Source organism: Pyrgilauda ruficollis, unplaced genomic scaffold, assembly GCF_017590135.1.
Source record: "Pyrgilauda ruficollis isolate IOZ18807 unplaced genomic scaffold, ASM1759013v1 scaffold5, whole genome shotgun sequence".
In the NCBI taxonomy this organism is placed as follows: Eukaryota; Metazoa; Chordata; class Aves; order Passeriformes; family Passeridae; genus Pyrgilauda; species Pyrgilauda ruficollis.
In genome coordinates this window covers 8,672,082-8,697,092 of record NW_024526599.1, presented here as the reverse complement: position 1 = coordinate 8,697,092, position 25,011 = coordinate 8,672,082, and the positions used below count along the sequence as shown (strand labels likewise).

Sequence of the window (25,011 nt, the reverse complement as noted above, 5' to 3'; positions counted from 1 at the left end):
AATACCAAAAGACAAATAGAGGACAGTGAACAGTAAATGAGATTCAAGTCCATAATATTAATAGATAATGAAAATGCTAAAGTCAATTTGGAGCTGTGGAAGCATAATTTCATTAAACAAAAGTGGAATACCATAGGCACTTTTAAAGATGTCTTTAAAGAGAAATATACACACTCAGAATTGCAAGAAGGAAAAAAAGAAATCCACAAGAAAAAAAAAAAAAGGGGATTTTTAAGATTATATAGAAATAAATGGATATACCTTGGCTAAATGATAAGGAAGGATAACATGGAGTAGGCTGTACATGTACAGAGGATGCAAACACCAGGTGATGAAAAGAATTACTGAAGGTGAAATAAAGGGTACATAAGTGGAAGTAATAGGATGAAACCAGTTATACAAACTTAGGAATGAACAAGGACAAAATTTCCTGCAGTGAATCAGAATGCAGAACAAGTCCTCCAAAGAGGTGGAAACCTAGTCACAGTTCACACGTAAAGTCAACCTGAAAATGCTGTTAGAATAATCAGCCCTAACTGGCAAAGAGTTCCCTGTAGAAAAGACATTTTTTCATGCTTGCTGTATAGATTTTGATATTTAAGAATAGAGGTGATAGTGATTATTACAATCCATGAGTATCAGTCAGTATGTTAAAAACCATCAGAAGTTGTGGGAAGAGGAGGAATATGAAAGTATGAAAAAACAAAGAGGGATATTTACTCTTAACAGACTGAATCTTACTCAGTGGAACAGTTTTGTTTTTATCACCTGCTGTGTATCAGCCATCTAGGACTAGCACATTCCATTAGATTCAGACTTTAGCTTACCTTTCATGTTTTTTAGATACATTTTAAACCCACGTGTTTTCATCTTTGCAAGGACAGCTGATCCTTGTCCACTCACCTGCTCCGCTCCGCCTGGTGCTCATTTCTGCGACGTAGCTCCACTCGTTGGAATTGGCATCATAGCATTCCACTGAACTAAGGCACTGCCGTGACGCTCCGTCGTAGCCACCAACAGCATACAGCTTCCCTGGGGGAACCAAAGGAGCCTGCCAGCTGCTAAAATACATGCAGGGACTGCCACACCGGCAAAGAGGAAAGGCATTGCTCTCCAATTAGCTACTAATCAGCACCTGTCAATCACTTACTGAGATTCCATACTGTACACAGTTTAGGTTAGCATGCCACAGTCTTGTCGTTTTTAGGATGTAAAAGGCACCCAGTATCTATCAACAACAATGCAAGTCAAAATATTTTAAATTGCCTAGCTGAAATACAAAGGTAAGGTTTTTAATTAGGCATTGCTCAAAAGCAAGCTATTTCAAGTATGTTTGATACTGGAAGCTGACAAATAAGCTTCCTAGGAATATCAGAAATTTAGTTGAAAATCACTCATACAGTCTGCATTTTCAGATTAGAAACAGCAGTGGTTTCTATGCAGTTAAAGCGCACATTCACCCCTAAAACTGTTTTAAGATCCAAGACCCAGGCCAGATCTCCATTGTGCAAGTGACATCCAGGCTATTCACCACCAAGCTGACTGAAAAGTCAGCATTTTCCTGGCACTGCCCTTGGGATTGTCCCCAGCGTGCAGCCAGCAAGGTCAGCCACAGATAACAGAACGGACAATAAAGCAGTGCTGCATCACTAAAGACCAAATGATAAGGCCATCACGTCAGCTCTCTGACTTTGCTGACATACATAACCTAGAGCTTAGCAAGGTTTTCCTCAGTTGGCCTTAGCCACAGCTGAAGCTCTGAAAAAAATTAAAACTACTATGCTAAAAACTGGTAAAACCCGAGTAAATGATTACATAATGTTCATAGCATTTGAATTACAAGGTTGAGCAAAAACATAAATCTGAAGCATGTTTTCAGAAGTAAAAAAAACTAGTAGAGTAAATGATTACATTTCCCTCTGTTCTTTTTAATATCGTTTGTCAACTTACCTCCAACAACACCTACGCCAACACTACTTCTTCTTGTGTTCATTGGAGCTACATGAAACCACTCGTTAGTCTTTAAGTTGTAAACTTCGACTGATGACAAACCTATGAAGACAATATAACATTTTCTCTATAAATCTAGGTGCAACATACTATCTACCTTTCAGGAAACTCTTTTTATCTGAAAACTCAAATTATTTCATTTTAAGGATTGTTAAATACTGAACAAAAAGCACAACCTTTTGTTCTTTAGACAGGCAATTACAGTCAACCCAACTTCATGTCTGAAAATGGGCAAATTACTGAAAATTTCTGTGGAGCTTTGAAAACTTCTTCCCTGGATTTTTTATTTTCTTTTTAATTAAGACACATGCTTTCTCCTACATATGCTTTTATAATAGTTATTCAGCAAAAAGATCACTTCTGCACTAATTGTTTAATGCATCTAAATAGGGAATGAACAGTGTATGTCTAAAGCTTTCTCACAGGTCAGAAAAAGTTGTTTATAATCTTATTTACACTACATGAAAATGCAGAAATCAATTTCCTGTGCAAACAGGACAAACCAGATCAGATAATTTTTCTCTCATATCTTCCACAAGTTAAGGACTCTGACTATAGAAGGAATACTGGAAGCAAACTTGCCAAAAGTTCACTAGTTTTTAAGCCCGAATTCTTAGGAGCAAACAGTCCACTGTTCAGGTAGGGGGATGTGATCACTTAAGCACATTCCACACCACAAGATGCTAGGCTACCCTCATGCTTGGTTTCACCACAAGTACCAGCAAAAAGAGGCATTAAAATTTGAAACAATTATGTTAAGAGTAGTCAAAGTTATTCAGAAGTGTCTCAGGCAAACATACCTGTACTCCCATCAAATCCTCCCACAGCATAAAGAAGGCCATTTAATACAGCTGCTCCCAGTGTGCTTCTCCTGTCTTGCATGTTGGCAACACTTGTCCACTGGTCCTTCACTGGATCATAGGAATCTACTGTACGAACTCTCAAAGAGCCATTGAAACCACCAACAGCATAAACCATGCCTCCCATGTACACCATTCCTAGAGCAGGGACAGGGGAGGACAGATGAGTGTTTCAGCCTCTCTGCCAATTAACTGCATTCTGTAACTGTGACTGTCCTAAGTATGCAGATACTTGACACAAACTACAGTATTCACTACACTTGTCGTGCTTTTGACAGTCCTCTAGAACCACATTTCATTCAGATTAAGCCCTAGAATTTCTACCACTTTTTGCTAACAGTGCACATTCCTGAATACTAGGCTTGCTGAATTTCTTCTTGCTTAAATCGCTCAGCAGCTTTAAGATCACATGTTCATGTTTTCAGTAGTGGATTATCACTTCTTCACATTCTTTGTATCATTTAATGAGATTAGGGTATTTTAATGGCAAAATTAATCTTTACTACAATACATTAATATTTAAATTTATTTATTCCTTGTTTCTGTGGGAGGTAATAAAGTAGTTTATCCTACACATTGCAGACTGATGCTCAAATTAAGCACAATTGATCAAAGTTGTATCGTTCAAGATTAGCAAGTAATTCAAATAATCAGTGAGGTCAAAGTTTAGCCCTTAGATAAATATCTCAAATACTGTTCCAGAGAACATACAATGCCTAAATTCTGAAGCATTACCAACCACAACAAAAAAATTAGGCATCCTTACCTGCTCTACATCTTCTGGAAGGCAATTCAGCTACCTGATGCCAGCGTTCTTCTTTAAAATCATAGCATTCAACACTGCGAATTGCCTTTGGAGCCTGTCCCCCAACTACCATCATCAGCTAACAGGGAGATGATAATAATAACAACTGTTAGTTATCTGCATATATGAGAGCACCTGAAAGATCAAGAAAGTGTTTAAAAATAAAGTGAGCTTCTGTGCAAGAAATAATTAAAGGATGGCTCTCCTATAGAAATTTGAGTCTTGTGAAACAGGCCAAATTGTTAGTGCTTTTTATAAACAAATGTAATTTTTTTGTCCAGAGGAAATACCAAGGGTGGAAAAGCAGGAGGCAATCAAAATCTTGGTAAAGCTCCCACGGAAGAGGGAGACCCTGCTGGATCTTCACATCCTCCTGTGATCTCAGGTATGAGAATTCACCATCTATGATGTGTAATGAAGCTGTGACCATCCATCACGTAACAGCCTTATCTTGTTCTACTAAATCTGCTGAATTGAATCACCTATTCCATTATTACCATTTTCACAACAGTACTAAGAGAAAATTTCTTTACTTTATTGTAAAGAAGAAAGAATCTAATCTTTGGTTTTTGCTAAAATGAACTAAAGATTAAATTTAAAAAATCTCAATCAGTCTCTTCAGTCATTCTTTGTTTTGTTTTGGGGTTTTTTTTGGGTTCTGGTTTTGTTTGTTTTTTTTAACAGGCTTACTTCTCCATAATTGTATAGTTCTCAAAAGAGCTGAAGTACTTATTAAAAAATGTTTTCTGGGAGGGCAGGTAGTGGTGATTCTCTGTTTAAGTAGGAGGCTAAAACATCTATATCATAAGTAGCATGGAGCGTAAAGGTAATCATTTGTTACATTTTTATAATAAATAATTCTGGTACAATTTTTTTACAGGAATACCCCAAGACACAGTCATACTCTCATGAAAATTTTTAAAATGCAGCTTGAAATTGTATACATTGGAAAAACAAGGGCCTTACTTTTGGAAGGCTGGCGGGTGTTCTCAATTTTGTTCGTGTGCTTTTCATCAATGCCCGTTGCTCAGTTGGTAGCAAGTGATACTTCATAGCTTCAATGAGGTAATCTTTACAAGCACTGCTGTTCTTAACCAATATTTCCTCTTCAACTCTCTGTTTATTAATAGAAGTTTAACAAGGTCTGAGCATGTTAAGGAAGTAAAGCAGAAATCGCAGTCCAAAGTGTGTTAAAGCCTATGATCTATCACACAAATACAGATTAATCTACTTTTAAGACTGTAATTTAACCAGTAGGACACAAATTTGTGTTGGAAATGTGCAGTCACTAGAAAAAAAAATGTAAAATATGCTGATTGTTAATTAGCAAGTGGAAGAAACAGTGATAGGGAAGGTAAATTGCCCTTGGGATTGTCCCCAGTTACATTTCTTACAATTGGGCGCATTTATTAATTTTTTAAATACAGACAGTACAGAATATTTTAAGGTGGAAGTAGCAGAGTAGCAGAGAATAATTTTAAAAACTCATAAGCCACCCCACAACAATAAAAACCACAACAGAACACAATAGCAAAAAAAAAAAAAAACCCAAATCCCACCCAAAACAATCCACACAAATTGGAGATTTGTATCACAAAACCAGAATTTTTAAAATAAACACCTACCAACCTACTAACCAATGTTAATACTGAACTCATCTTGTCAATCTTAAATATTTGACCTGACACCAAAATATCCAAATGAGCTTATAAAATTTGAAAAAATTTATTTTATCTGAACCAGGTAAAAGAATGCTTCCTTTGTCATTAATTCCTAATCAATCTCTCACCTCAGTGGGTGGATGTGCATATGAGTAGGTGGTAGTGGCTGTTTGTTTACTTTTTCTATCACTAACATACTAATGACACTGTTGTTGAAATTTAAAGTTATCTCTCTGGCATTAAAATAATGAACAGAAGTATTCACATGCAGAATAATTAGTATTCCTTTTCGCTTACCTGAACTAAATACTCCCGGGAAAGCAAAGGCAGCCGAACATGCTCCATCAGACGTGCCATTAACTCCTGCCTCACATCTTTGTCATGGTTTACCCACGCTATCACTGCTTCAAATACCTTCCAGAAAACAAACAAATCTAGTTCTTGACTTACAAGTTCATAAGCATGAAAACATTAGTGTGCCTCCAAAAGGAGTTTTCCTTATGCTAAAACTCCTAATGTAAGAACAGATGGCATGGTTACAGCTCCCGTTATTTCCATATTTATCAACTATAAAATTATGAAGGTGCATTATCTGGTCTCTTTATATCTGCTTCTCAACTGGTGTTTCAAGGATAGCTGTGCTACATTAACAAAATGCACCCAGTGACTTCACTGATACTGAAAACTAGACAAACAAACAACACAGCAGCAGGAATATTACAGTGCTCATACTTTTCTTCCTTTCTTGGAGAACTGATCTGCCACATCACAGTTCAAATGACTTATCATCACTCAGTCTTAGCAGGACAAGTCATTCCAAGCCTGGTTTTGCCTCCATTGCACAGTAGGTCATCATTGACTAGAGCATTAAAACCTTAATTATACTCCACAAAAGCAGCATCACGTGTATTTAACTGATAGAACCAGACCTTCAGGGTATTACAGGAAGAACAACATAGCTTTGATAGTTGCTTTTAATCAGATAATTCTTAGATTCAAAGTTTCAAACATGAAACACTGCCTAACTGTACAAATGAGTGTTCAAACATGCTTTTGAACACAATTTAGCCTCATGTGAGTACAACTATAAACTTCTCGGAAAAAAAGAAACATATTTCAAATAGATCATAACTGAATTTAAAAATCTCAAAATTAATACATCCACGACCTGAAAATCATTAGAGGTTTACAGAGACACCCTGGGCTATTCAAAAATAGCTTTAAAAGATTGAGATCTAGGCTAAAGGTGAGCCATCACACATTAAACTCTGGTTTGGTAATACCAAGCTGCCATGTCATCTCCTGTGCAACCCACATGTGTTCAGTTAGGTTAAACAGCTCACATATACACACAGAGCTTTAATACCTTTGTGGAACTGCTGATGTTAAAGTTACTAAATGGTACATAATTGCTCTTCAACTAGGAATTATTTATCCCTTGGTAAATCAAACTCCTGTGGATGTGACTCAGCATGTGTTCTGGTTGTTCTGCTTAAAGGTGACAAGGAATTTCTATTTAATGTAGTTTTGGGTTTTGGTTTTTTTTTGTTGCCCCAAAGAAGGTAATGTGATTTAATATAGTTATAGGATTTTTAAGAGTTGAAACTAGTTGTCAACATCAGACTGACAACACTTTTGGGAAACATCCTTTAAACTTAAGCACAATACCTGCCTAATTTTGCTAAGGAAACACAGAACACATCTGAAAAAGGGCACAAGATCAGTAGAAGCAAGTTTGCTCTTTCACACAAAAGGATAAAAAGAATAATGGGATACAGATTGTTTTACCTTCTCCTCTGAGGCAATTGTGAGTTTGTCACTGGATATCAGACTGCACACCTGCTCTACACCAAGATTGAGGTATTCTTCACTAAGTACGACATCAGAAAAGTGCTGTTCTGTTCGGAGGAAAAGAAATATGCTAACATAGAGCAAAAGGTCCCCACATGTATAACAAGCATTAAAGCAGCAGGGGAAAACAGAGGAAAATGATTCAATATGCAAGCTATTTTACCCTATCTAGAAGTAATATACTGACTTAAAACCTCTTCTTTAAGTTAAAGTTTGGTCTCACAAATACTTTTATATTTAAAGATTCTTTAACTGAAATATTAAAGCACATTATACTAAAAGTATTGTTGCAATTTTCAGATGCTTGTTTCATCTCAGTACTTGTCCTTAAGAATTACCTAAGTCTCATTTTGCTAAATTTGTACACAGAATTACAGAAGAAAAGACTCCAGAGTCTTTATACTCTGTGTGCTGTTGACAAGCATATTTTAAATTTGTAGTTTGACATGAACAATGGTTGATTCTTTAGAACCAACCAACAGTGACATACAACAAGTCCTGTTGCATCTCTCAGAGCTTCTCCAAGGTCATAAAATATTGCATATTGCAATCTCTATAACGTGCAGAAGGTATGTAGTTTTTCCTAATTTTTTTTTAAATCTCAACTTAAAAATAAAATAAAACTGAAAAAATTTCAAGTTGTCACTCAGTTATTCAATCGTTCCCTCCCTTCCTTAAAATTGCTTTTTATGGCATTATTTTGCTTTAAAAGTCGTTCCATTCAGTTAAATTATTTTTCCCCTTCTTCTGCTATTAACAGAAGTCAGAAGGGACAACTGTTACTAAGAACTTAAAAAATCTCTTAAAATTAGAATAAATAAAAAGAGGCCAGCAAACACACTCGAACCAAATAACATTTTATAGCCTTTTCAATCCCTGTATTAGTACTACTGTAACTAAGACTCCATTCTTAAGAAAGTTGTCTAAGTTGTTAAAAAAAGTTAAAGAAAGCTGAATGCTTAAGCTCAAGAAGTCTAATTTTTCAGTTCAACTTTGCAGGGTACAAGAAAACAGCTGATTTAGATGCAATCATCATCAGTACAAGTCCCTCTAATTCTGCAGCATTCTCTTATGATGGACAGGTACTATTTTCTGCAGTACTTCAGGCAATGGGAAAGAAAGGATGAAAAGAAATACTATTGATTTTTATAACATCCCCATTACTTTTCCACTCTACAGATCTTCTTGTATCTGTTTGCTTTTCAGAAAAGTATGCAGTTTCTCAAGCTAAGTATCTGATGAATTTTATTGTTTGCAAATAGAAATTGAGAAAGATCATTTGTATAGATTATTTTTACAATAAACTCCAAATTTTAGGTGACAGTGCCACAAACCAGTATGCCTGACTGTACTGAGAAGCTAAGTTTGGAAGCAAGCAGAAAGGGGAAGCAATGTGCATCCAAATCTCAAGCAAATCTGAGGTTCTGAAGCACTCTTCATCTTTCCTTGAGAAATACAATGAAACAGTGGATCACATCCAACAGGATATATTTAATAAATTAGAAATACCTGGTTGATTTTATAGACTCATATACAAAAGCCTTGCTTTTTAGAAGTTGATTTAGATTTATGTCATGCATTAAGTAGGAAGAGATCCACTCTCTAAACCAGGAAAGGTGAAAGTTGAGAATTTTCAAAGTAATACAATGAATGTGAGGCTGTCTCCAGTTTTCATGCTAGACATAAGAACTATAGAAGAGAATAAAAAAAAAAAAACCCCAGTGCTTGAACAAAAACTGTTTTACTGGATGTCAGCCTCTTAAAGCACAAAGCATGACACATGGCCAAAAAGAAGAAACACTAAACCAAACTACAATCAACAGCTACAGATCCTCAGGTGAATGAATTATGGACAAAAGAGAAATAGAGGGGATTTCTACATAAATTTTAGTCATCAAAAAAGGCGGTAAGGTGAAATAACTTGTCTTGTAAGAATCAGATCCCATGTTGTCTAGCAGACCATTGTAACTGATTGATAGATAACATCTGAGCAGAAGCCAATTGCAATTACAGCTACAGGAATTATTTAATATAATTAAAAACAGAAAAAGAACAAGGAAATGTAAAAATCAATTAAATCCAATGGCAATTTTTGTAATGCTGGTTCAAGAGTTGAAGACAGAAGGCTTCATTATACATAAAAATCACACTTGTGAAATTCAAACTTTTTGCATCCTTTTAGCAAAAAGGATATCAGCATCTTTGAAATAACATGACTCAGTACTAAAATTTCAAGAAATCACACATGGATCCTCTTTTCCCAATAACGATGAAAAATAGTACTGGAGGTGTGGGGATTTTTTTGCTTTCTGGGTTAGGATTTTTATTATCTCATATTACTGCTCCCATCCTGAAAGCTTCAATAATCTGAAGACATTAACATCAAACATGATGAAAGTTATGCTTAAATGATTAAATATTTCATGTAACTGTCCCCTGTAAAATCTCAAATTATCTTGGTTTTTATTTATTGCATTATGGAACATACTTCTTTCTTTATGAACATCTCTTAGACAAGCAAAGAGAGAACTAACCAGATGGAAGTTTCCATGAGAGAACAAAATAATTATTTTTTCCCAAATCAGAATTTTCCACACAGTATGCAACTTTGACAAATTTGTACTGGAGTCCCATTTCTTGCCTCTTTACCCAGAAATTGAAGCCAGCTGGCTCTAGAGTCTGGCAGCCTGGAAACAAGCTGGCTTAGGAGCTGCAGAGGCTTGGCTTCTAAATTCCCACTTCCTAAGCAAGTAGAGTCCTACTTTATTATCAAGACTAAACTCTGTCTTTAATAATAAAAAAAAAAAAAAATATTAAAAAAAAAAAAATAGGACATTTCTAAAAGATCTGTTCCAATTGCATATGAAAAACAGATTTTCACATTTTTGCAACTGAGTTAGTTTCTATCTGAATAGCTAAAGATCTGCCCTTGTCTGCCCTGTGCCAGCAGCGTGGGACAAACAAAAAGAAGTCTTTAACAACAGGAAAAATGTCTGGAAGTACAATAAACAATGCCAGTGTGGAGAGCATAGAAAGAAAACAGGAGCTGTAAATGTACCACTTTTTGGTATTTGTTGTTCTGAGTCTGGAGCTATACGTGCACATTCAGCAAAAAGAACTTGACATCTCTTCTATCCAAAAGGCATACAAATCTGGCTACACTGATTGAGACATTAACTTTATATTTTTCAATTACATAGGAAGGAAAGCTATATCTGAAACCTGCACAGGAGATTCTATGCTTTAAACATTTATGGATTAATTCACAATGTCACAATGAGATTTTTTTGGCTTGGGACTAAAGTCCTTTGCTATTGGCCTATTTTAAGGCCTGGTCAAACAGGAATCCCAGCTGTATTGCAGAGGGAGAGACACAAGCTCTGCCAATTGGAGAACCAGCAGAAGCTAAAACTGCAGAATCACATTTTTTCAAAAAAATCTGATTTATTTGCAAATTTTATACTTAAATAACTGTTTTTTAGAACACCATGAAATTCACAACAGCCAAGGCAACAGCAGCATAGCAACAGACGTTGCTACTCAGAATAGAATCATAGGAATGATTCTGACAACTCCATCCTTTCCATGCCAGGCATACGGATGTATACAAGAACAGTCCACAGAAGACATGCACGCTTCCAAGTCTTGCCAGGGCTCAAGTTTTAGGCTAAGAGCACCAGAATCAAGAATGCTGTTATCCCAAATACAATGCAGCAATCCCTGATCACAAAACACGCTAGGGTTCCCTAACAAAAGATTCTTTAACATCTCAGCACAGTGCTAAAAGACAAAAAGATTCACTGTGCTATGCCTCAAAAGGACACCACTGCCACAGGTCTCCCAGTGCCTGTACTGCCCTATGCAGTGGGTGAAATACATTATTATTCTTTGGTTAAAACTAAGAAATGTGTAAGGGCATAAGCACTGAGCTGGTCCAAGATGGCACACCCCTCCTTTAAAAGGCTTTACCAATTTATCTTCAGTTTGTAACATTACAACACCTACATAATGCACTGCCTTCTCAGGAAAAATTGTTATTTTGTGAACATCCTTTAACACTACATAAGGTATATCCCAGACCAAAGCTGAGGACAGACTAGCAGGGCTCATTTGTGGCTCATGCCACATACTCTTCCTTGGAATCCTCACAAAAGAAGGAGGAGAGACCTCAGCTGTACACAGTCTCTGACTGTGCCAGTGTAACAAGAGCCAGGGCAGGACTGCTTGCTGGAACATCATGAGGACATGTGGCATCTCCAAGTTAAATTGCAACAGAAGCTCATGCCAAGTAACCTTTTCCAAGTATCAATTGTCCACTATTTTCAGATCACAGGTGCATATAAATGACTCTCCTAGAAATCTTGCTCTCTGCTGCAAAGGACCAACCTTCCACAGGAATATGAAACTCCAAATTTAATGGAAGTTGCATTTTCATTTCCACTGGAAGGAAGTTCTAGAGTTTCACTTTTCTAATAACTTCTAATCCATTGGTATCCATTTGTTTTTATATTATCATTGTCTATTAGCAGAACTATCTCACTGCCTCTTTTTTCTAAATCTAAAATAGCAAGTGTAACAAAATAAAGACTGGGAGAAGTTACAAAACAAAATACTTTTCATTTTCTCTAGCAGGGAAATATTTTCACTGTTTTTTTTAATCTAATAATCATTTTCTGTACTCATTCTAATTTCTGGAGCCTTAATCCAAAAATGTGTGCTCTGGGAGTTAAGCTGCCTGTGATACAAAGCTTAACTCTGAAATGGCACAGCCATGTATTTTTGGCTCAGATTTTTGAGAATTTTTTTTTAAGTTTTAAGAAACCTGTGACAAAGTACAAACAGCCATTTGAGATAAGAACAGGGGGAAAAAAGAAGCTATGATAGCTGAGATAAAGTCAGTAAGTAGCCTGAAAATTCAAGAGCAAAAACATTGACCTGAAAAGGTATAGAACTGTATGAAATGAAATCATGGAGTCAGCAGACAGAAATTCAGCAAGACTGATGATCAGCCAATTCCAAGGAGAAATGGGGTTTTTTATCAGGAGCACTGAGCATTCTGGTGCACAGCCTAGTGTCTTGCATGTCCCAACTTCCCTTCTCTTTTCTCTTGTCTGTGTTCTGCTTGCAGACACTCTCTATGCACAGCAAAGGATGCCTGAACAAAATGACCCAGGGAAGGAGAGTTAACAAGTGGACACAATTCCTGTGCTCTCAAAACACATTTAACCAATACTGCACTCAAGGCCTTGCCAGTGTCTTAGAATCTTTATTTCTAGAAAGTAATCTATACAAATATTAGCTTCAACTTTTAAACAGAACAAAGATTGTTTAGAAGTAACTGAAGTAGTTTAGAGGTTTAGTTTAGAAGTAACTAAGGCTCAGTCAGAATAGAAGCTGAAAAAAATAATTTAAAACTCAAAATTAAGCAACAGCTATATCAAAACGTGTTCCCTAAAATGTTAAATATCTGAACATTAACTCTAGTTAATAAATGTATGTCTTGCTTCCTATTTCAAAAAATATAATAGCTTTTTGAATTTAATAATGTATAACTCAAAGACAAAAAGATTTCATTAAAATCTTTTGCATAGATATCTAAATAGAAATATCACAAAGTCATTCAGTCATGTACACATCACAGCTTTGTAAGGTAGGCATTACAAAAGCTAGTACTTTCAAAAACAATCTGAAAAGCTTTTGAATTTTTTTAATTGACATATCAATCATTCTTGATAGAAATACTATAATCTTCTGTGAGTTAAAATAATTCTATACCACAAATCAGCATTTCTAGGAATGAAGACAACTGAAAGCATTCATCAAAGTCCTTGCTTTTCTGAGGTCTAAATTTATTCAAGGCAATAAAAAGCCTATTATTTGGACTTGAGTTGAAGCACTTAGTGCTCCATTTCAGGAAAATATTCAATTTTAACTCTGTACTAATTGTTAATTATGCTAATTGGTCACTGTACATTTAAGGAAAGTCATGAAAAGCAATGCAGTCATACATATTTTTTTCTACAGCCTTATCAGGACATTTAATTTTTAATTCTCTTTTTTTTTATTGCTCTTGATCTAAGCCTGACAGTGCTAGGAAGAGGAAGGCAGAGCAAAGAGTGGACCTGACTATGCATTCTGACTATACACAGCACATTTATCTCAAGAGTAAGAACAAACTGTGCATTGCTTTAAATTCCACCGCACAGACACAGCAAATACCCAGTAGGAGTTGAGCTGGCAGCTTGTCATACAAGCCAGCAGTACTCCAAGAATATGATGACAATACCGCAAGCTTTTGGGGGGGGAATTTGACAGAAATGGAAGGTGGTTTGGTTACAGAGGAATGATAAGGTTAGTACCAAGCATGAAAATAGGGGAGCTGGAGAGACAGATGAAATACAAGATTCAAGTGGATGAGACTATAGGTACCCTTTATAATAAGAAATTTCAGGTCTTTGGCTACATGAGCAGCATTTTCAGAAGATAAGTTGATTACATAATACCCAACATTACGTTTCTTCCTTCTTCACTAGTGCAGTGCAGGGGCTACCCCTCTTTCCAATGCCTTTTTCTTATTTCTTCCCCCATGTAATTCCTACATACTTTGACTTACGGTAGTTGTCAGAATTTTAATTCTTCTTTCCCAATTTCCTCCCCTAAGTGACGGTGCAAGATTTTAAACATTTTAAGCTAGCTTCTTTCTGGATTGGAAATGTCTTGTACCCTGCAGAGTCGGAATAGTCTGTGAAGATGCTGCCTCATTCAGCTTAAACATAACTATGGGCCAGCCAGCACATTTTATTTCTCTTGAAGGCATTCAGATCAAATGCAGTTTTCAACAGGAGATACATGTCTTCAATACCCTGGAGAAAACTCAGGTTCCTCTGGAACCCACCCACACTGACACATATCAAGTTGTGTGCTCCACTAATGATAACTTGCCTGCATATGTGTTGGCCTTGCTCAAGAGATCTGTGCATGCATGCATGTCAGCAAAAGCACGAATCCCCAGGCAGTTGATAGGATGAAGCTGAGATTCCAAAAATTCACAGCAAGTCCTCTTCACATCCTGCAGTTGCAAGAGACCAGCTGCTGGGAGCAGTACCTGAAAGGAGAAGCAAGAGCTGGTTAATGTCCCAATTCAATTCTGATGTTATACAAGAGTATTGTCAATATTAAGAAAGCAAAATAAACCATTAAAAAACCAAGACCAAAACAAAGAGGAAGATTTCAGCATTATGCAACTGAAGAAATTAAAACCCAGCACGAGCATGATTTCACCTCCCTACAGATTCCATTTAGAATAACAAGCAACATCTCTACCATTGTGATCACTGGGGGAACTCATTCCACAAACTGTAACTCATGCTTTATTTAAACTCTTCCCAATATTCATTCACAAGTTCCCTTCTTGCATTTCCCAGTATTTCACAATTACATCTCATTTCCAAGCCTTCGGTGTTGGATATTTTTAAAAGAAAGTTTTCTAGACCATGATAGAATATGTAAATCTTATTTGCATGCAAGAACTGGACACTGTCCCATTTTTTTGTTACCATCAAAAATAAGTATCTTTATGCAAGAGATTCCAGTAAGGAAAGAATTCAGACTTCCCCAGAAGTCTGTGACCATCTTGGAAGAATAATAATTCAAGATTGTCTGGCAATCAATATAGACAGGGAAAATAAAGGATCATAGATTTAACAAGAGTTTGGTTTGAATATCAAGTGTTAATGAAAGAGAAATGAAGAAAAGACACAAATGTGATTGCACTCAGCTACATAGACTACTGCTAAGCAAAATACTTAAAAATTAGTTTAAATCTTAGATAATTCTTGAAAATATTTAGTAAGTGTAACAAAGTAAGTGGAAAATATGTAAAAAGCATAAATGTCAGTGTGCCACAATTCCAAACAACTTTAGTAAGCTTAAAGGTTATTAATTACAAGGTTGAAAGAGTACAGTGACATAGTTTTGTTTTAGCACATTTATGTAATTGTTATGATAATATCACTAATACAATTTATATTACCAGAACACAGTATGATTAGTTATAATAGTGACTAGATAAATTCATTTGATAGTTAATTCTGTGGTAAGATATAATCATTACCTTACATAGCAAATATCAGTGCCAGAAATCTACAAGTATTTATTTACACAGCTTGCCCCAATGAAGCAAACATTTCATACCTGATCACAAATTCGGTAACTAATTCAAGGACAGTCCTAGATAATTTTAGGCACATTATCAGTATAGTTGAGCAAATAATTCTGAGAACAATCCTTGACTTCATAAATTTTTCCAGTAGAAAAATTTGTAAAACCATCATCAAATCAGAATACAAAATGGAAACATGAAATTTAAGTATGGTATGGAGAACATAATTTAATACTTGTATTCACAGTTACCCTGGCATACTTATATGAACAGTAAAGGAATGTTACAAGGACCAGATTACTCTTCATTATGGGAAATTTGCATCAGTTCTGAGATCACTGTAACTGAGCTTGTAAAGTTAGAGATTTCAATACCTTTTATTTATCAGAAAATAAAACATTCAAGTCTAAATGTATTTTACATTCTGCTGCTAAAAAGGAAAAGAGAAGCAAAGTGCATCAAATTTATCTCGTTGAATTACACATTGGGCTTTGGTTACTAGGCAACAAGAGCTGTGATAACATCCAGCTATTTTCATTTGTACCTATAGAAGTGTTGGTCTGAAAGCCATAACAACCTGCATTCAAAAATACAGTTCCATCACAGTCAGATTTACTCTGCTGAAGCCAGGGACAGAACTAAAGAGGGAAAAAATACCAAAACAACCGAAACTCCTCACAAGTCCATCAGAAAAAAAAAAAGAAAAGAAAAAAAAAGACTACATTAAAACTGCAGTACAGATTAAGTTTAACTGCTGCTGACTCTAAACTGGTCAGTTATAGCTCAGATCTGTTCCAAAAATAGCCAGTAGAGGGTATCATAACTTTCCTTTAAAGATCAAAAATACTGTAATGCGCATACTGCTTTGTACTGCAAGAAATGCAGAGGTGAAAAAAAATCTCCGATTTCTTGAAAATATGTTCTATGAAAATATACTCTCAACATGGCTATTTTTTTTTATAATCAAAGAAAACTGAACAGGTTATTACTACAGATGGCAAATAAGAAATTAGGTATTCTCTTTCTTTGTGTCAAAATTGTGGTGATGAATCTCAGAATGATTCTTAGATTTTCTAGAGCAAATGCTTTAACCCTTACGAGCCATGAAGACTCTTCCCTGGTTATTTCCTTTTGGTTCTCCTTCCTGTAGTGACATGCCTATTCCCACAGCTCTGTGCATCCATCATGCCAAATACATCTTTCCAACCCCACTGAGAAAAAAAGGACTGTGACCAGGTGCAAGTATTTGTTTTAAAATTCACCTGCAATGTCACCTGCATAGTCAGGAGGGATCTACTTAACGTCTGGAACTTGGGTCCCTGTTGTCATTGGAGTAGATTCAAGCCTTTCACAACTCAACTAGATCATCAACCTGTAAATGAGGTTGCTGCCCTCTCTTGTAGCCCTGTAGGTACCTGCCAGGAGTATGTCAGGGGCTGAGGGTACTAATGATACCTGCAGCTTTTCTCCCTCCTGTTTTTTCCTGACAGCATTATGACTCTGTACATCTTTGTGCAGCTGGACACATTCACCTCACGTGACCGAAACCTGTGTTGAGTTTGGAAGTGAGGAGCAGCTGGAACTGGCAGGCACCTCTCCAGGTGCTCACAGGCCCACCAGCTCACCAGGAATACATTTACAACAGTGCCAAAGAGACAGAGCCTGCCTGAGTGATGAACAAACCTCTACAAGGAAAGAAGGCTCAGAGGAGATGGGCACGGGTGATGAAGTCGAGGAAGAAATACAAGAATGAGCATCTAGTGGCATGAAGTCAAATTTATCTCCACTTAAAGGGGACTGGAGGATGACTTTTCCTTTAGGTATATGGTTGTACCAGTAAGTCATCAGGTTATGCAAACAGCCTTTTCTAAAATAATTACTAGCATGTAAGGTCTCCCCCGGCTAGCCAGGCCAGCAGGGGGAGAAGTACGTATGTGACATGGCTCAGTCCCACAAAAAGCGTAAAACCGAAAAAGCAACAGAAGGAGCTCTCAAGAGAACTATAGGCTTGAGAGAGCTTTAGCACACATATTCCTTCCTGGTGAACGGGAGATGCCCACCATCCTGACAGTGGGCAGATGCAGATCAGTAATGGGAATCGCTTTGGCATAGTGATCCAAATGTATATTTCAAGTGCTGTGTCATGCTTGTGTTGTGATTTCAGCATATTGCAGTATGTCTCTTCTAAATCAAAACATAACACTATGTAGTACCAAGTATCTTCAAAACAGTAAATTTCATGGCAATGATTAAATGCCCCTCAAGCACTATCCAGAGGAAGCTGGTTAGAGCAGCTGCCTTGGAGTGCCTCCATACCAGACAAGGGTGTTCATCCCACCTGAGGGCTGCTAGATGACCTGACAGCCACAGCCCCTTGATTGGAACACACACAAGGTTTTAGTGCCTGCCCTGCTAGCTGAGAATGGGGGAAGAAGTCCAGTGGAAGGAGCCACCAGGATGATCAGAGGGCTGGAGCATGTGATATTACAAGGAAAAGCTAAGAAAACTGAGTCCGTGCAGCCATAAAAGAAAAAAAGGGAGATCTTATTACAGTCCACAGCTACTTAATGTGAGAGTAGAGAAGAGCGAACCAGGCTGTTCTTGAAGATGCATAGCCATAGGACAAGGAAAAGTACGAACACAGGAAAATCTGACCGGAAAAAAAAGAAGTTAGGCTGCTTTTTCTGTTTTGTGTTGTGTTTTGTTGGGTATTTTTTAAGTGAGGCTGGTTAAGCCCCAGAACAGGTTGCCCCAGCCAGCTGCAGAATCTCCATTCCTAGGAGATATTAAAAATTCAGGGAACAGGCCTCTCAACATGCTTTTAAAAAAGTTCAATAACAAGTAAAATTTAAATTGATTAAAGCTTTCTGCCTGTTAATTTAAATCAATTTGATCCAGTAATTTTACATCCATCCAAGCTGTCCTCTTTGCATTCCTTTTTGTACTGTGAGGTTCTCCTAGACAGACCATATTGTGATATCTGACATACGAAGATGCTTAAGACAATGTTTTCTTCTCTACTGCTTTCAAATTTCTTGTAATCGTCTTAAAATTTCTGCCAGGAATATTTGCTCAAATTCAAATTGATACCCACCAAAACCACATTAAGATCAGTATAATGTCAATAGGAAAATAGTGACAGATCATTTTGCAGGTTTTGAAAACAAGATCTCACAACATAAACAAACCTAAATTTCTCAGAACACTGAAGCACTTTTCAAGCAAATAAGCCAATAAAAATCAGAGCAGTGTATGCCAAGAGAATTGAATAATGTGCTGTCTAAAATAGAAAAATTCTGTACTTTATTGCATGGAGAGGAAAGAAAACAGATCTGAGACATTAGGAAAGATACTAATCGAGGAAAGCAGATGCACGAGAATCCAAACACTACAATACAACATAGAGGCTCACAGAAGAGCAAATTACATCCTCGCTGAATAAGATATTGCATATTTTCAGTTACAATATTAAAATGAAATAAATTTCAGAGAACAGCAGTTATGTTAATGCCTGTAATAAAGAAATCTTGAGGAGATAGATTAAGATTTAACATTTATTTTTAAGTTTTAAATAACCATTTCAGCAAGCTAAGCTCCTTCATTTGCTGTTTACATTATCATAGCACGGGGAAGAAGGAAATTAACATAGTGGTTAAATATAACCCAAATGATCTTATTTTTTTATTCTCATCTACATGCATCTGTGCCATAATTAAAACTGTGGTTTGTAACTGAAGTGTAATCTAAATTCTAGTGAAATCATTCAGCACAGCATTGAAATTATGCTATTTAGGAGTATGCATACAAAACCACTAAAATAGACACAAATATTTTAAGGCATCTGTGGGATAAAATGTGGAAGTTTCGACTTTGGAAAATTCAGCCCTGCTTGAATTTCTGTATGAACAACATATGCATGTTAAGCACGGTGTTCCAGTGTTAAAATACAAAAATAAGAGGCTGTGCTGGAATTGAAGATGTGCTGCAAGTTTAGAACATGATGTCATGTAGCCTATGAAGTATAGCTTCTGGATATCTCAACATCCTCAAGGCTATTGGACAATGAAGACATGGATGTATTAATTTTTCCTTTAGCTTAATGAGCCCCATGCAAATAAAAATCAGGTGCAGGTGGCAGTTTCATAGTGTCACAGAAAGGAATTAGATCACTAAACAGTCCTATTCCTTCACATTCTCCTTGTACTAGATGCAAATGGGTAGAGCACCACTTCAGTAGAAAATGGTTGAATAATCATGAAAACGTAGTATTTTAAATTATTGACATGATCTAAAAAATACTAAGCAGCTCCCAGCTTGGAAATCAGTGGGACAGATTTAAATGGAGGATAAGGAAAAAGTAAGTGTTTTACATATCTGCTTTTTCACTTGCATCATAATCTGTACTTAAGAGTCCACTTCAGTTAATGTCATGCAATTGATAGGAAGTAACCAATTTGCTCTAAAAGCAGCTTTTGAAGAGACAGCACCTTAGAAGATTAGTCTTTTATTAATATTAATTATTAATAAAAACATTAGGTACAGAGGTGGGTTTTCTGTTCTTTTCTTGGGGTTTTTTGAAAGGGGTAGTTGTGGAAGTTTTGGGAGGGATTTGGGGTGCAGTTAGTGGTTGCTGAAGTGCAGAAATAAGATTCATGAAGTAAATGAAATTACAGAAAAGTCACTTATTTAAGTAACACACTATAATGAGGGGTATCCATCTAGTCTACAGGGGAGAACCATTCAGTCTTGCTTGGCTTCAGGGTTCTCCTACATCTACTCTACCAGAACAGTGCCTTAACCACCACATGAAAGTGCATTTTGGCATAAGGTTTCACACAAGAGAGACAGATTGATTTCCTAGTCTGATGGTTATTTTTGTTAACAATCAGAAGCTTAGCCTTTGATATCCTTTTCTTCTCTTAAAACATACTGGCAACAGAAATGAAACATTCTCTCACTTGGAGTAAAACATCACGAACCTAAAATAATTTTAAAGTTTTAGATTTTTCTTTCAGTGAAAAAAATTGTAGACATTTTGATTTTATAGGAACAAAGTTCTTGATTTGAAGTTTGGTCACTGAATTTAAGTATGTGTATAGTAAGTAATCTAAAATGAAAGCTCAGAATCCTTCATCATACTTTAATTAATTCAGTGTTTAGAAGATTACACAGCTGCATAAAAACACCATCATATTTTCTTAGGGACAGCATAATTTAAACAAGACTAACTTGAGTCTGAACAAAGCTACTTCTGATATTGTGTCATTCAAGAACTGGACAATTTGTTCTTTAATTACAGCACCAGGAGTGCTATGCAGTCAAATCATATACATAGCTACCCTGCAAAAGGATTAGAAGAAGCTGAAAAGATTAAGTAGGCAGGATAACATAACTCACACTGCATGGTCTGCTTTCTTCCTGTAAGGGCTGACCCACATAAAGAATCGCTGCATCAGCTGCTGCTCGGAGCTTTCAGGGAGCTTCTGCAGCCTCCAGCAGCACAGCACCCTCAGCTCACACCCCACTGACACACACAGTCACTTCGGGAGCACCAAAGATTGCTATGATAGAGACGTTTTCAAAGGACTGCCTAAAACTGAAGATGTAAAGGGTTGACAAAAAACTAAAAATGAACATTTGCTGTTTCCTGGAGTATACAAAAAACCTTTGAAGAGGCAGGGAGAGTGGCAGGAAGGAATTGTTGGTTTGCTGGGGGTTTTTGTACATTAGAGACTGCCTTGTGACAAACAAGGTTTGTTCTCCTAATATAACTAAGCATTTTCTGGCAATTTAAAAGAGAGGGTTTGAAAGGCCATTTGCAAAATCCTAAACCTGGGCAGGAAACAAACAGTAGCATAACTGGGATAGTAGATTGTGAACATTTGCTTGCTCTATTATTTCATTCTCTGGTACAGAAGCTCTATACTACCAAGTCTTAAAGCAATACAAAACCAAGAACTAAGGACAACAGAAATAGCATGAAGTAGAAATTATTTCTGTGCATGGTGCTTGCCTTCAATACAAAAATTATGTCAAGATTAACATCTAATATGCAGTAAATGATCCTTCAGTGGACTCAAAACACATTTGATTACTTCAAGCTTTTACCATAATTATGTTTTTGTAGTTTATTAAGATAATCTTTTACTTATCATTCAGTTTCCTACAACAGACCATAATTATATTCTAGAAATGTCACAGAGGATTTCCTAGAAGAAAAAAAGAGCATTAGGCTTAGTGACAAATTTCATAAATGCTTTAATCTAGATGTTGTGCTTTAAAAATTCAGGTATGTAGAGCCAAAATTCCCAAAGTAAATAGCATCTACAGCTTCCCATTTGATTTTTCTTTGCGGATGTACATTTAGTACATACATTTCACAATTTAAAGCACAACCAATATCAAGAAAACAGAAACATTTTCAAGGAAGCCTTTATGCAGCTTCCATCTGACATGTTGCAGCATGAAGTGAGCCTACCTGCAAGTAAGAGAGGTCAACCATGGAGTCTCTTTAAGTGACTTAATTTACTCATAATAAGCACCTTGAATTTTACAGGGAGGTGGGTGAGCACACATGCATTCATTTGAGCAAATGACCTCTGCACTTTAAGTTGGCACGGGCCACTTTTCAGGTTTTGCCACAGGTAGCTTTATGGTCATACAAAGAAAGATGGTCATGGATACCTACAGTAAAAGTCATAGCTCAGACAAAAGTAGCAGTTTTCATTCAAGTTGACTAAAAGCATCTCTAGCACTGCCTAGCAGTGTGATGATTTTAAAGACTCAGAAGTCGTACAAACTTTTGGTCTGAGAAGGCAGTTTATATACCTCCATTATTAATGTTTAGCTAAAGGGCAACCATATCCTAGCAAGATGAAGGCATCAGGTTTTTGAATCACAAAATTTGTGATGTCAGTTTACTTCTAATTACTTCTGATCTACCCAATGGTCATAATATCTGATACTCTTGCTTTTTTCCTTTTTTTAAAAATCACAGAATGGCCTGGGTTGAAAGGGACCTTTAAGATCACCTAGTTCCAACTCCCCTGCTATAGGCAGGGACACCTTCTATTAGACCCAGTTGCACAGAGGCCCATCCAACCCAGCCTTAAACACTTTCACGGATAGGGCAGCCACAAATTCTCTGAACAAACAGTCTATTCAACTATGTAAATTCTTTTGGGCCACACCATACTTAGAGCTTGTTGCTGTAATTCTGCTCAATGGAATCCCAATCCCAGGTGGATCATAAAACGAAGAGTTAAAAATATCTTCCAAGCTAGTCTAGAACTTCACAGTTTTCCAGAAGAATGTTTATATAATAAGCAAAATCCAGGCCTTCTAAAAAGAAAAACCAACACTCCCTAGTCAACTGCACAAGGAAAAAGAGAAATCTCAGTTTCCTTCTACAGAAGGAAATTGCAACATTTTTGCCTTTGTTAGAACAGTTTTGTCTAGCTCTGCGACAACCAGCTAAGGATCTCCTCCACTCTGGGTAACACTGGAAGCAATTTTGGCATCTGGTTTGAGATAGAATCTGTTATGTCCTCCATCCTTTCCCAGTATGTGGTTAAATCCAGTATTTACTGAAATGAAGCTTCACAGCACTGTTCTGCTTCCACCAGCACCATCCCTTCCCCTGTCTTCCCCTCTTCTAAGGAAAAGAGGAAAAGGAAGCCTAGGATGGAGACGATTAGAACAGGTCAACTCAACCCAGATCTGGACCTTATATGGTCTCATCTAACTAGGGAGGTAAACCTTAAGAGGTGAAAATACCTGCTTTGCAACACTATCTAATCTTTGCTTTGCTAATGCTTTGAAACACTGTCTATGTAATGGCAACAGGTATCATTTCCAGGGTTCACAGATAATTATTTTCAAACCACCCAGCACAGCTAGAAAGCAGCACTGCTCACCTTGGGCATCCTAGGCAGTTGCACTCATGCATTTTGCAGCAATGTTCTATTAATTTATGCACTCACCTTAAGCATACTAACAACTCCATGGAAGTACATATATGTTTTTGTGCACTTCTCTTTAGGTATTGTAAAGAAAACTTGTTATCTTTCAGCATAAATTAGTAACTCACCCTTTTACCTTTTACAAGTGTACGTAGAGTCTTTGAAACAAATAGACACCGGAAGAAAAATAAGAGTCATATTTTAGTCAACTCACAGACAACCTAGAAAAGGCCTGAATTCCCTTCCTCTCTCAAATGATAGCTTTTTCATGCCTTTAATGGCTTTAAGCCTTTCCCCAAAGCATGCTATTCCTGTCATATTTTAGACCATCCAACAGTGTTTCAGGTGATAATGCAGATTTCTACAATGACATACAGATACTGCTGTGCCATTTTTTATGCTCGGTTTTAAAGACACTATTTTACAATAGCAGAAGTTTTTCTAAGGTGACTTCAGTATGTTATTCTATACTAGGCAAAGTTGTTAATGTAAAACATAGCAATATGTAGGAGTAATTCAAGTTTTTTCTTTCCGTGCATTACTTTACACTTTCCAACATTAATTTTGGTCTGTGATCATGATGGCCTGACATCTAGCTTAGCTAGAAAGCAGTGAGATTTTCTATTTTTGTCTGATCTTGAAAAAAATACTTAAACCAGTTCATCACCTACATATTTTGCTACCTGCTTTCCAAAACTAAAGGAAATGGGTCCTTTGGAAGCCTGTGACACATTACAATCACTTTGATACAGCAGAACCCAACTATTTATTCCTATTTGTTCCTTTCCTCCATAGGGATTTTTGATCTATTTATTGCTCATCATGTGACAATTTAGGAGGGACTATAACTAACTTGACTTTCAAAAGCCTTTGATATGGTTATTTCTGGACCACTCTAAGAATTACAGGAGGTTTTTAGTAGCTATGCACAACTCAGAATTCTGAAACATATGAGAAGTTTGAATTTCCATTATCTCACCTGCCATTAACAAAAACCAAATCCTTGATATAATGTCTCTATAAAGTCTCTATAATGCTCAGGATCACTAATGACATTGCGGTGATTTACTAAAACATGAGCTGAAATTCCAAGGAATAGCCAGCTACAGAACATAACATTTTCATAGTCTCAGCCACCTCACTTCAAAAGTTTCTTTTCTGTGGGTATGCAAGGATTATTTTTACAAATATGTCTATAAAATCCTATTTGCTCTAGTGATTGGATGTTTTTATTCATTTGCTTTTGCACTTCATCTTTTGACCCTCTCTCTAAGCCTATCCTTGATAAGTAAGAGGATGCACCTTGCACAGTCTGTTGGAGTAACTGGGACTTTCTACCTTAATTAGTTTTTGGCACCTTTCTCGTGCATGGCTCTGACAGCCCACACGCTCTCCTAAATCACTCATTTAAGAAACAATATGCAGGAAATGAATAGATGTTATATTTAGAGCTGAAGTGCTGAGTAAAAGTGTTTTATTCTTTTTATCATTTAAATTAAACATGCCTGTTTAAATCCCTCGGTGACTTCCCATTCACCTCCTACAGTAATCAGAATCACATGCTTCTGAAGTGCAGGATTACAGATCAGTATCTCTTCTGTACCACACTCCTGCCTCAACCCCACTTCTCTCTCACCCCATCACCTCCTCCAAGAGTTTCTGATTCATTCCTTGGCTCTTGCTTAGACCATGCTGACATAGC

General features: G+C 36.7%; 1 protein-coding gene across 7 annotated transcripts in view; it reads right to left on the bottom strand.

Moving 5' to 3' along the window:
- KLHL2 (kelch like family member 2) overlaps positions 1-25,011 on the bottom strand; it is a 54,200-nt gene that overhangs the window by 5,542 nt on the left and 23,647 nt on the right. For 6 of the 7 annotated variants that reach the window (XR_005956177.1, XM_041479874.1, XM_041479877.1 and 3 more), the window contains 8 exons: positions 14,130-14,292; positions 7,125-7,234; positions 5,634-5,750; positions 4,642-4,791; positions 3,637-3,754; positions 2,811-3,008; positions 1,951-2,052; positions 904-1,032 (listed from right to left, as the gene is read on the bottom strand). Coding sequence is in view for 6 of the 7 variants with exons in the window: in XM_041479874.1 (XP_041335808.1) it covers positions 904-1,032; positions 1,951-2,052; positions 2,811-3,008; positions 3,637-3,754; positions 4,642-4,791; positions 5,634-5,750; positions 7,125-7,234; positions 14,130-14,292 (1,087 nt within the window). In the remaining variant the exon portion in view is untranslated. Of the gene's footprint in view, positions 1-4; positions 345-903; positions 1,033-1,950; positions 2,053-2,810; positions 3,009-3,636; positions 3,755-4,641; positions 4,792-5,633; positions 5,751-7,124; positions 7,235-14,129; positions 14,293-25,011 lie in introns of those variants that run through there. The other variant, XM_041479875.1, reaches the window with a different exon arrangement.